This window comes from Erpetoichthys calabaricus, chromosome 5, assembly GCF_900747795.2.
Source record: "Erpetoichthys calabaricus chromosome 5, fErpCal1.3, whole genome shotgun sequence".
NCBI classification, from domain to species: domain Eukaryota; kingdom Metazoa; phylum Chordata; class Cladistia; order Polypteriformes; family Polypteridae; genus Erpetoichthys; species Erpetoichthys calabaricus.
This window is the reverse complement of record NC_041398.2, coordinates 99,726,812-99,739,475: the sequence shown is the minus strand read 5'-3', so window position 1 is coordinate 99,739,475 and position 12,664 is coordinate 99,726,812. Positions and strand designations below refer to the sequence as shown.

General features: G+C 34.7%; 1 protein-coding gene across 1 annotated transcript in view; it reads right to left on the bottom strand.

Annotated features, from left to right (window-relative positions):
• The window catches only part of LOC114651834 (neuronal vesicle trafficking-associated protein 1), a 53,911-nt gene extending 42,289 nt beyond the window's left edge, over positions 1-11,622 (bottom strand). The window contains exons 1-3 of the mRNA XM_028801831.2: positions 11,433-11,622; positions 10,817-10,982; positions 9,523-9,639 (exon numbers count right to left, since the gene is read on the bottom strand). Coding sequence (XP_028657664.1) covers positions 9,523-9,639; positions 10,817-10,948 — 249 coding nt within the window. The 5' untranslated portion in view covers positions 10,949-10,982; positions 11,433-11,622. The remainder of the gene's footprint in view (positions 1-9,522; positions 9,640-10,816; positions 10,983-11,432) is intronic.
• Between the last annotated feature and the right edge of the window lie 1,042 nt (positions 11,623-12,664).

Here is a 12,664-nt window from a genome sequence, read left to right as displayed (position 1 = left end):
CACTGTCTGTTTTTCAGTCTACTACTGACGGCTAAATGTTTATGTTTAAACCGCACAGCCTGCTTGGTGCAAAAACACAATCGTATCCCTCACCACCTCACTCCAACTCTTCCTACAGAAATATCCTGTACCCTCACAAAAAGTGTTTTCCCCCATGCTCCACCACAGCCTTGCTTTCCATTTCTCACAGCTGCCCATGCAGCAGCATGACACATCACAATACGTTTGTAGTGGAGGACACCAGCTGAGCGAATTGTACATTTAATATCATGGTATTCAGAAAAAAAGGTGGTCGTCACCTTTGGACTCACCCAGAAATGTATAATCATCACACTTTGAAGTCTGCCCACTTTTTTCTCCTTTACAGCAGTAGCAATATTTTAATAAAGGTGGCTTGAATGTTTCCAATTTTACTTCACTGTTTTAGGCATTATGTGTCAAACCAGCTTAAGGTAAAACTGAGACTAATTGTGTGACACAGCATGTTTTCAGACATGAAGCTCGTTAAAGTGGGAATTTTAAAGCGTTATAATAAAAATATAATCAAAATTATGAGTTATTTTCCATTTGACTTAATGAGATGGTCATAGCATTAAACAACAGTTAGGGATGTTAGCTTTTAGAGTAAATGCAACAGAATCAGATGCAAAATGATACTTTTACATCACTGGAGACACATTTAGAAAAACTGCTCTGAGTACACTTGGGGCGTATCCATCACCCAGACCAAATCTTAAGGCAGGCCTTTGCATTTCTGTGGGCAGGCATTAGTCAAAAGGAATTTCTAATTTCAAATAAAGTGGATCCTATTGCACTTTTTTTAACGAAGCACATATTTCAAAATAAATGAACAGCAGAGATGCTGAGACACTAATCAAACAAACACAAGTTTAAAGAGATGATTTTTAACGAGAGGTTGGTGCTACTTTGAGCAGCAAGCAATCTCACATCAACAGAGCAGAATTTTAATCGAATGCTACAGACTATATTAATAACTTACTGGACATCAGAATAGTGTGTCAAGAAGCCAGATAGCGTGTATGTACTGTATAAAACACAAGAGACAACATGACAGCTGATTAACATGCGCCCACATGCAGCTAAGCACAAAAAGACATCAAAGTAAAAATGTGCTCCATATGAAGCTCCCTTGGTACAAGTTGGTTAGAATTGTCTATGCCCAGGTCATCTACAGTGATCGAACTTGGCACGTCATTCAGTCCGACTCCTGCACTCATACAATTTGACAGCTGAATTCTGTTACCAATATGAGTACATTCACACAAAATATTAGGCAGATAATCATGTAATCAAGGAGCAGGGGCAGTGTCTGCAATATGATTTTTTTAAATAAAAGTACTATACTTTGAAATTATTAATAGTCCACATTGGTGACTTCAGACGTACACACAACCTTCTGTGAAAGGTAATGCTGAGTTACTGTCCATACCGATTAACCAGTTTGGGTTCAATATGTGATCATACTCAGTAGAAGGGCACCTATCAATCAAAAAATCTTAAGTGAATCTACAAGTACACACAGTATTTACATTTTATACGAAAGAGTATTTTTTCCTCATTAAAAATTATTAAAGGGGGTCTAGCTGTAAGTTTTATTAGTGAAGAAGACAAGCTAACCATTTAAAATTATAAAAAGGCCAATTGTGGAAGTACAAAAACAGCTGCAGCTTTGCATTACATGTCTGTAATAATTTGATACCTAAATTAGTGCAGGTAAAATAAACAATCATTCTTTTACATTTGAATGTCAGCTTTTGCCTTTGAATAAGACTTTTTTTTTAAATAAATATGAATTACATTTGAATAGCAATGTTCGTTCTGACAGCTCTATTGGTCAGAAACACTGCAAACACTGCATAACATATATCCCAATTCACAGCCTTTGCAATTGCCAATTGCATTTTTCAATTTGCAATTTTAATTAATCGTTCTACCCTATTAGTAACTTCCTTATGAACACAAGAATAAATATTATTATTCTCCCTCTACAATTACCAGATCCCTCAGTACCTACTTAATAGTTCCTGCTACAGCTGGGAGGTCATCCACCTCCCTACATTTGAAGACTTCAGAAAAATGCAAGTTTAGAGCATCTGTTATTTTACTGTATATTTTAATTCCTCTTTACTATTCCTGATACACTTAACCTCCTCCTTGACTGTTCAAAATTTTGGAATGTATTTGTCCTGAATCATATCTGAAGTGTTTTAAAACCTGTTCCACTGCTCTTCAGCTGTCCTTTTCATATTTTACCACATCTGTTCAAAATTTGCCCTACCAAAGTTAAACTGAACAGTTTTAGTCATTGCATCCATGCTCTGCTAAAACACGGAGAATTGTATTATATTATGATCATTTGAACCTTGCCATTCAATCACCTCTACGCACCGAATTGAAACCTGATTATTACAAAATAACACAGCTGCTCATTAATTGTCATTAACACTAGAATCCCTGAAGTCTATGAAAATATTTGTAGTGCTGGGCCTTCTTAAATTCCCTCGCACCTCCTCATCAGCATGTTTGTTTTACAAAATGTGTCAGTTAACACTGGTAGCAGGCAGCCTGCTCACTCATCCCCCATGAGGCAGCTGAAGTCAAGTCAGGCGCAAAACTCTCAGAGCTGAAGTCTCTTTATCTGGGAGTTTGGTGTCTGGAATTGTATAGCGTAAATAATATATCATTATTTGGAATCCATACATTTCATGTATGTTCAATGTCTACAATGATCTGTGTAAATGTAGGATGACAGGAAATGCGAGGCAAGAATTGTTGATTCCATAACTAAAACAGAAACTTTTTCCAAGATATAGTAATAACGACAAAATGCTAACGTGATGTGTATAATGTGTGAAGACTGAAGTCCAAATATCAAATAAATACTTTCACAAGAGGAATTACAAAACAAATGCACTTGTATTCAAGAATATAACCAAAGAAAAAGAAATTGTTCAATTTATACGTTGCAGTCAATGTGTAAAAACGAAGCCCAAATATCAGTCGATATGAAGTAAACATGTCCGCTTGGCTGGTGCAGAGGTAAGAACTACTCTCAATCAAGAGGTTGCGGATTTGATCCCGGGTCCTCACCATCCAGAAGTCCTTACTAAGATGTGGCTCATCATCCAACTGAAGATGACATGCATTTAATTTGTTTTACGTAAACAGCAACTCACCTTCTTCTCTGTCCCATCTATCCTTCCTAAAAAATATGTACCTATCTATGTTATACTCATCCCCATCTTTGCTATTTAGTCAGGTTTCTGCTATTGCTATAATATCATAGTCACACTCAGCTAAATACAACTCCAACTCAATTGTGTTATTTTTGATACATCTAGCATGTTTTTAATATGTTCCTTATTTTACTTTTGCACTTAAAACTTAGGGTTAGAATTTACCTTACTATAAATATTTGTTTTTGCACCATTCTTTGTCTCCTTATGTACAGTTCTAAACCTGGCCTGGCCTAACATCCCCGCCTCTAAATTCTCTAGTTTAAACAATACTCAACCAACCTTCCAATGAGTGATCGCTTGTACTGTTTTCATTCTTGTCTTTTTTCTCTAGCACTAACCTCCTTTAATCCCCGTTTACTCTCAGTTGATGCCCATTAATTATTGAGACATTTACCCAATAAACAATACAATCCAGTTATCACACGTATTCTGACCCGCACAACTACTTTTTTGCATGCTTCCATTTTCTTATTATGGATCAAGTCTTGAAACTGTGTTTGCCATTGCTTGATAAAATGATAATCACTGTATTCAAAAAACAGCATTAAATATGGAAAAATTCAAAGCCAACTTGCAAAGCCAATAATGTTATCACTGTAGTTGTAGTATTATTAATATAATTCTAGGTCCCTCTCTGTGCATCACTAAGTTTGCCTGACTATGAACAGATTTATTTATACAATTTATACCTAAGTTGAATGACCAGAAGAAAACACAGACTTTAACCCCAATTCTTCAATGCATTTAATACTCTCCTCTACAGACTATGCTTCACTTTATTGTTTAGGATGGTCAACATTTTGTGCAAGGCCACATGCTTAAAACCAAAACATCACAAATATACGTCAGTAAGGTTTATTACCAAAAGCACCTACTCATCTACTGTATTTTTATTAATAGAGTAAAATTTCTGATTTTTATGTGGGACAAACCCATCAGTATGTTGTAATTAAAATGACTGTAACATGTACAGTACTTACTATTTACATTATCATGTCTCTTACATTACACGATATACTTAGGAATTCATGTTTCTAATATTAAAAAAATCTAAAAGTATTCATTTTTAAATGGAGATATAGAAAACTGATAACAGTAAACAGAATCTGTATGAAAATGTTGTAATATTTGTTACAGTGGTAACTATGTGTGATATTGAAAATTTTATATAGGGATGTGGAACAGGCAGAGACTATAATTGTTAACCTGGCCTGTTTCTTTCACATCAGTAATGAATTTCCACCCATACCAGAAGAATTTTGTTGTCAGAATTTTGATTGCCATGTAAACAGATAATAAAGGACTAACAAACAGGAGAAATGTGTGTGTTTGTTGGCGGGTGTTTACTGTAATCTTGGTTTTGGAAACTCGTATTGTCGATTTTGGACCTTCAGTACTTTTATACTTTGTTCTCATTAATTTTACATTGCTTTATAATTATCCTTATGGACATCAGTTTATGATTTATATTAATGCTGGGAGGTATACCGGTTCATACCGAAAACCGTTTTTTATTTTTGTTATGATATGGATTTTTCTTATACCGCATCACCAGTTTAAATAGCCTAAACAATGTTTGGAACGTGGCGCAGCGGGAATCTGTTTAAGGGGGGACCTTTATTCACTGCTACACCACTAAACACACATGCAACGGAGTACATGCATTAGTGGAGGTATTAAGCGGTGAAAATGGACAGAGAACATTCCGAAACTGAAGCTGTAGCAGACGATAAAGTTGGACATGATGACACAAAAGAACTTTTGCCGCAAAAAGGAGCCGTCTCTGTTGTCTGGAGATACTTTGGTTTTAAAAGGTCAGATGTGGACCAAACAACTATTTACTGCAAATGCTGTTGAGCTAACGTTGTTTGCAAAATTTGTTCAATAAAAAGGTTCTATATTTTGACTGCAACTGTCATGCAGTGTGATTTCTTCTCTTCATTAGTGCCACCCCCTTGAAAACTATCACTATATGGGGCCACGCAAACCTGTATTAATACTTGTGTGTACATTAAAATGTTTTTTTGTACAATATACAATTCTCATGACAGTGGAATAGGTTATTCTTAGCCAGTCTATTGCAGTAATTGCAGTGGAAAATGTGGTTAACATCCACTCATGCATGGGAAAAAAATACAGTTGAATACCGTGAAACTGGTATAATTTTGAAAAATACCATGATATAGAATTTTGGTCATACCACCCAGCACTAATTTATATATTTCTGCAAAGCAAGAAGCACTTATAACAATATTGTGTGGGTCCTGGTGTCCTGTGCTCCAAACATATTGTGTCATGTCTTGCTTCTACAAGGACAGCTGTGAGAAATGAGAAGCAGGATTGGAGTGAAGCCGAGGGGAAAGCATTTTTTGTGAAGGCAAGGACATCTCTGTAGGAAGAGATGAATAACAGGGGTGAGGGACAGTGCTTCCGCACCAAACAGGCTGAGCGGTTTGTGAACTTGTAAGTAAATGAAACACCCAGAATTTTTAACATAACTTCGAGTATTTACTTATTTTGAGCGGACTATATAAGATAGTGGCATACAACTTTTGGCATCTGTATTTTTGATTCCTTTCTCAAATCTCTTTATTAACCTTTTCTTACTACTGTTAGCTGAATCTATATGGTGCTTTCACAAACATGTTAGTGCTAACATCTATTGTTAAAGTTTTCCAACTATAACTCTTCTTTTATGTTTTAAATTCTCAGATCATATTAGGTCATTTTTTTCCTATGCCTGTTTTTGTCTATACCTCTATGTATTTCTTTTGGGTTTTTTTTTCATTTCCCAGGGCCTCATTTGTAAATGGTGCATACACACAAGCATGTTGAGTATGCCCATTTCTGCACTAACGTCGAGATGTGTAAAAACTATACTTGACATAACACTATGCACATTTTCATGGCAGCCTAAGACCACATGTATGCACATTTCTGCTTGGTTTTGTAAACAGGCGGCACCCAGCATCAAAGCACTGCTACTATTTCTGTGTGGTTTCTATTTCTATTTTAGATTCTCTCTCATGATGTGGGCTTTATCAAATAAAATTATATTTTCACTGCTAGTTCTGGCTTTAGTTTTAGTTTTAATAAAACTGATATTCAACAGCATTGAAAGGAATTTTGGTTTTGATGCACACTTCAGATAAGTAATGATATCTCAGCATCAATTCATAAACCAAAGACCAAATTTACTGGAGATGTTCATGACATTACAAGATAGCTTTAGCAAAAGCTTGGTTCAAGTTGTCCTTTTACTCACAACCTACAAATGTCTGTATTTATAGTAATCCTAGTTCTTAATCCAATATCAAAAGCCAGCATCTGTAATACTAGGTCAAAAAAGCTTAACCTTGTATCACTAAGATTTGCATGCAATGTTTGACTACAATTGTTTTTATTATCTCCCCATAGAAAATAACAAAATAATTGGATAAATATCTTTGTCTATGTTAGAGGTAGCTGGAAAAGGTTGTGGTGAAACACTGCACTCCACTATTAGGCTTACAAATCATATTCAGAGCATGATCATCAAATCCAAAAAAGAAAAGAAACTACACCACAAAATTGTGTTATTTTTTCAGATCGTGCATGAAATTGCAATGCAGCACATTATTAACTCAGTAAAATGTGTCATTGATACCTAATTAAATTTAAACAAATGTATGAAGCATATGATTCTTAGTTTTAAATCTGTATGTTACCTTTGCGAGACAAATTAGTCTTACTCATCTGTTAATTGATCAAGCAGAAACCCACAAAAGCAAAATTAAAAATACAGCTGGAATTAAAACTGAGGAGAAGAACAGTCCAAAATAAAAATTAGAAAGATTGCTGAAGATCAGGTATCCATCTTTACTTGGTGATTCACAATATTCGACATTAACCAGCGACAATATCAAAATAATGCAAGGTTACTTTGGGACACATTTTTGTGAGGAGCTGGTCATATTGCCTAATTAGGAATGTTTTATTTTGTCTTTAAAAGATTCCCTCAATTTATTTCACTTCCTGTTCATGACAGACAGGCAGGACATCACTGAATAAACTGCCCCATGCAGTGATAGTGAAATAAGTTAAATGTTAATATTTTACTAATGCAATTTGCATCATGACATTGAATGCATTCTTACAGTTTTTAGATATTGCTAATTTATATTAAATGAACAATATGTGCTTGGCTATGCATTATATAACCAGTACTGTGTATGATGATATATCAGAAGCATTTTTGTACAAATATTTTTTAAGTTTCCATGTACTCAGAACAGTAGGGTAGATTTATTAAAAAAGAAAAAAAAACTTGCTATGTTGCTTACCATTATTCAGAATACATGCTTGTAGATCTGACCTTACTTCTTAATAAGAACATTATATAATTAGTATGCTAAATATAGTTGCTAGGTCACCCATATATGAACCACTTTAAGTACATAACATATTCTACTTGTACTGTACCAGACTGGTGTTTTTAGAAAAAAAAAATTGAAAGCAAATTAAAAGGCTGTGTTTTTTAATTCAAAATGGGAGGTTACATTTCTTTCTACTGTCAATTTTGAGGCAGTTAATATGATTAACCTCATTTATATATCACACTCCAAAGTTACTATATATAGTATAGCACACTGTATATATACACACACAATTATTATAAATACAAGCACAAAGTCACTTTACCTTTACATAAAAAATATTAATAGGAGTAACTGTTTTATTCAAGTAAAAAAAATATTATTTTAATTTTTACACTATGCTGGCTATACCAGAGTGTGTAGCCTAATGCTCTTTTATTCATTTACATATTCAGGAGAAAGCAAACAAAAAACTGTATAGTCAACAAGCATATTAAGAAAGTACAATTGTTTAGTAAATCAGAATCTGATCCTATTGCTCAAAAGTAAATTTTTAGGAAATACAGAATTTGTGGCATTCTCTCCCCTCAGTGATTCTGGACATAAAGAGTGATCATTGTTTAACCCTCTAATATGGCCATATCTAGAGGTAGATATTCCATAATTCCACAATTTTTTTAACAACCATACCATCAAATAAACTGAATTTCTGCCCATTTTTTCTGGACTGAAAGGTTCATGTGTCTATAGTTTTTGATTTTTTACTTAATAAAGTGTATTGGCGATACAAATCCCACCTAATAAAACTAATAAACTAACATTATGTTCATACACTAGATTTATATTATATGCATATTTTAATGACATGGATTTCTAATTTACAGAGCTATATTTTAGCATACTGAAATCCTTAATGTTTAAGCAGCTTTGAATTTGCATTAGATTTTGTAGAAACTCTTATTATCTTAAAAGAGAAATCAATTATTTTTTGTTCATTTTTGTTTATTTTTTGTATACTATCTCCAAAATAAACAAGATTGCTTCCCCCTCAACCTTAATCTTAAGCCACTCTAGCAACATATTATAAGTCAAAGCTATTATAGCAGCATGTCAAGTAGCAGGTGTTTTAGATGAGAATCTCTGACTTTGAAGTCCTCACCACTAATAATCCTTTATATGTAAATCTACTCAATCCATGCACAAATAAAATGATTATTCTTTTTATTTTTTTTAAATCATGCAATATATCATTTGTAGCTGCTTATGCAACATACATAGCTTCAAATATTTTTTAAAATGTGTAAAAAAAATGTGTCTAATATACTGAGTTTTCTTCAGACATCAGCTCCCCAGGGATACAGGTTTTCTCTACAAGCTTTGTCTGATTTAGTAACCTAGCAACCTTACATAGCAACCCAGCAGCATGGGTTAAAATCCCAGGCGTCCATAAAATGGATCAATAAGTCATCACACCAAACTGCTACAGCACTGCCATTCTGATTTTATTCCTACAAGGCTGTGTTCATAAAGAACAGCAAAGAAAATATTTTTGTAATATCAGTGATTCCTATGTCCTAGTCTTTATTCTGGGCATGTAAAAATGTTTCAGTAGCATCTTGCTATTGTCTGCTGCAACACCACATTAAATGTTCCTTATTTTACTTAAGTATTTCTTTATATTGAACCTCTGGTTGCATGCAATTCAGAAAATCAAATAACATAATATATGTCACCTGAAATAATATGAATTAATGTATGTGACTATATAATGATTCTGTAATAGTTTACTTCATCTGATTACTTGAAATATATAATATTTTCAGAGATCTTATATTTTTCTTCACTGATAACTGCTGTTAGCTATAGATATATAGCGAGATGGAGAAAGAGAAAAGGAAGTTACTCACCTTAAATCGCTCAGAAACCCCTTCAGTGATGCTTATTGAAAATTCAGCAATTTTAGGTGAACGGAATTTGCCTTTTTTGTAGTCACTGTCATATTCTGTTTTAGTTTTTACAACCACCTAAAAAAGGCATCAGAAGTTACAGTAACTAATATGAGTATCTTGAATTAACAGAAAACGGATGGATATGAATATGTTAAAAGAACAATCTGGTATTGCTGTATTTAATATTTGAAAAAACAATGTCATTTTCCTTTATGGCAAACATTCACACCCTACGTTGGCCTTCAAGTACTACATATGGCAAAACGTTGCAGGCTTTGTTTACTCCAAAGACAGAAACAGTGTTGACCGAATACATACTTAGTCTATTATTGTACAGACAATGCTTTACAGTGACTTAAAAATTAATAATGAATAAAGACGATGCAAATGTTGTAAAAATAATGCAGAATGATCCTTACAAGAGACTACTGTGATTTAAGTAGAGAAGAGATCTAAAAAGTGCTAGCTTTTGAAAAACAGTTATAATCAAGCTATAGAAATCTCTTATTTAGATCATATCAGTAGTAGCAGTCATCGTATCTTCTTATTTGATTTATACTAATCATAAATTGCCCCAATTTTGTTTTAAAATTGCATAGTTAAAATGAAATAATATAACATCAGTCAACAAATTTTCACTATTTGGCTGACATCAATCTAAGGTGGCTTACAACATTTGAGAGATACAATTGGATATTTTTATTTTTCCATCTGGAGCACAGGCAACTGAAGTGACTTGCTCATGGTCACACAGAGTCAGTAGTGGGATTGGAGCACAAAACCATATGGTTTGAAATGCAAAGCTTTAACCACTACACCACACTGCCCAAGACTGAACACAAAAGTATAATAAGCACATTAACTTCTATTTCACCAAAAAACACTACAGCTACTAAGACAGCTTCACAATCTTTCCTCCTATCCCTGCATTAATTTTAAGCTGTTCAGGCAACATTATATTTGTACCCATCCATTTGTCCATCTATTTTCACTGCCCACAATGTACATCTACCAATGTACAATTTTACATGTGTCTCTATTCTACCACATTCATTAAGACTGACGATAGATAGATAGATAGATAGATAGATAGATAGATAGATAGATAGATAGATAGATAGATAGATAGATAGATAGATAGATAGCAAATGTCATTACGACACCGTAAATTGATCAAAATTAAAAAGAAACGTTTCATTAAGTTATGATGACGACGTTGATAACGAAATGATAAAACATGTACAATACTAACCTTATCTGGAGGGGGGAATTGTAGCTGATTGACATCTAAGGGTGTGATGAGGGGGATGGTATCAAATCCATCTTCAGCAGCAGGCTGTTTTGCGTTATTCTTTTCGCTAAAATTGCTTCCCAGTTTCACCATTCTTTAAAGTGAACGGGCCTCCTTGGGTACTATTCTGAAAGAAGACTTATCGGTTAGATGCAGTCAAATATAATTTTTCAATCAAGGTTAAAATGGAATGCGGGTTAATCATGCATCGCCATCATTTCTATTCCGCCTGCTTATTTCACAGAATAAAACTTTGAACACTTGGAGGTAAAGGAAGCCTAAAATTAAGACTACACACTGAACGATTTTTACATGCAGTTCTGACTATGGTTCTGCTACACGCTACTGGAACATCTTTGCAGTATGAGCGGAGCATCGCAAAAGAAAGCTAATGTGACATGCCGCAGATTGTCCTGCGCAAACCAAATCTCCCATAAGCCCGACACTTTCCCATTTTATCGATAACAAAAGCCAAAGCTTCATCTGGTTAAAAAAATGCACCCCTTCTTAGGCTACCTTCACAAACAAAATCAAAATGACGCTGGACCATATTCGGCTTCGCATATGCAAAACTTACCTGGTGGATTGAAAATAAAGATGAAAGCCGTATCAGTGGATGCTTGGGGGGTATAGTAACGGTAATTGCCCCCTCCCCTTTAAGTGTGAGTCCGAGCCCCTCGTATGACGCAGCAGCTTTGCCTGGGCAGGTCCGCAGCCTTTGCAAGCGGCGTCGCCGTGCAGAGTAGATTTGAGAGCGCGCTACCTGACTGTGATGCAAGCGCGGCCCCCGCCCCTCTGGACTACGATCACCTCCGGAATTGTCACGCGGCGGAATCGGAATTTTACTTTACTTCAGTGTTAACCCTTTTTAAATGTTTTTTTTTAACAAGGGCTACGTTAGCATTTCCAGTTTTGTTAGGCGGTACGTTTTGTAGTGAGTTCTCTATGCAGATAAGCAGTAAAAATCTATGCTACATGTATACATACTTGTGAGTCGGAAATTCGATTAAAATTATGTAATGTATAGTCGTACATATGCATATATTTGTGTATTGATGTGTGCATTTTGCTTGTATCTAGCTGCATATGGGAAATTTAGCTACAACGTATTGGTTTCAGAATACCATTCAGGGCTTGGTAATTGATGTGGGCTGCGTTAGAATAAACAGATCAAAATTAAATGAATAATTATATATAAAAAATGCGGGAGAGAATTTTATCCAAATGCATTTACTTTCCTTATGTTCTGCATTTGGCCTGAATCAGTGAGGATATTGTACCTCACCCCAGCACGTCTTTGCCAAATAATAATAAAAAGATGAAGCAGAATTTCTTAAGAAACAAAATAAATATTGGAAAATGCAGCAAGACACTATACATGCAATAAGAGACCAGAGGCTGACAGATACCCTGCTCGATGAAACGGTAAGAGAAATATTTACATTTATTCCCTGTCTCAAATGAAGTCCCTTGAGATAAATAAAGATGCACTAGCAGTTGTTAACAACAAAGCATCCCTTGAATATTCAAACAGTTCAGTCGTGCAGTGAGTCATCTGCCAATGTGTGCCTGAGGGGACAGATGCTTCCCTCAGGGCAAGTGGTGAGTTAAAGGCTCATATGTAAATTTCAAACTCAGTTCATCTTGGTTCATCAATATCCTCTCACTTATATGTCTAAAAATTAAAGATTTAAACGTTCCCAAGGTTCTCTTTTCAGCTTAACAACAATTTTTTGGAATGATGCAAGATTGTGTGTTTGAGGAAAATGTTTTCTAAACAATTTGAGCTGAGACAGCTTTCAATTCTGA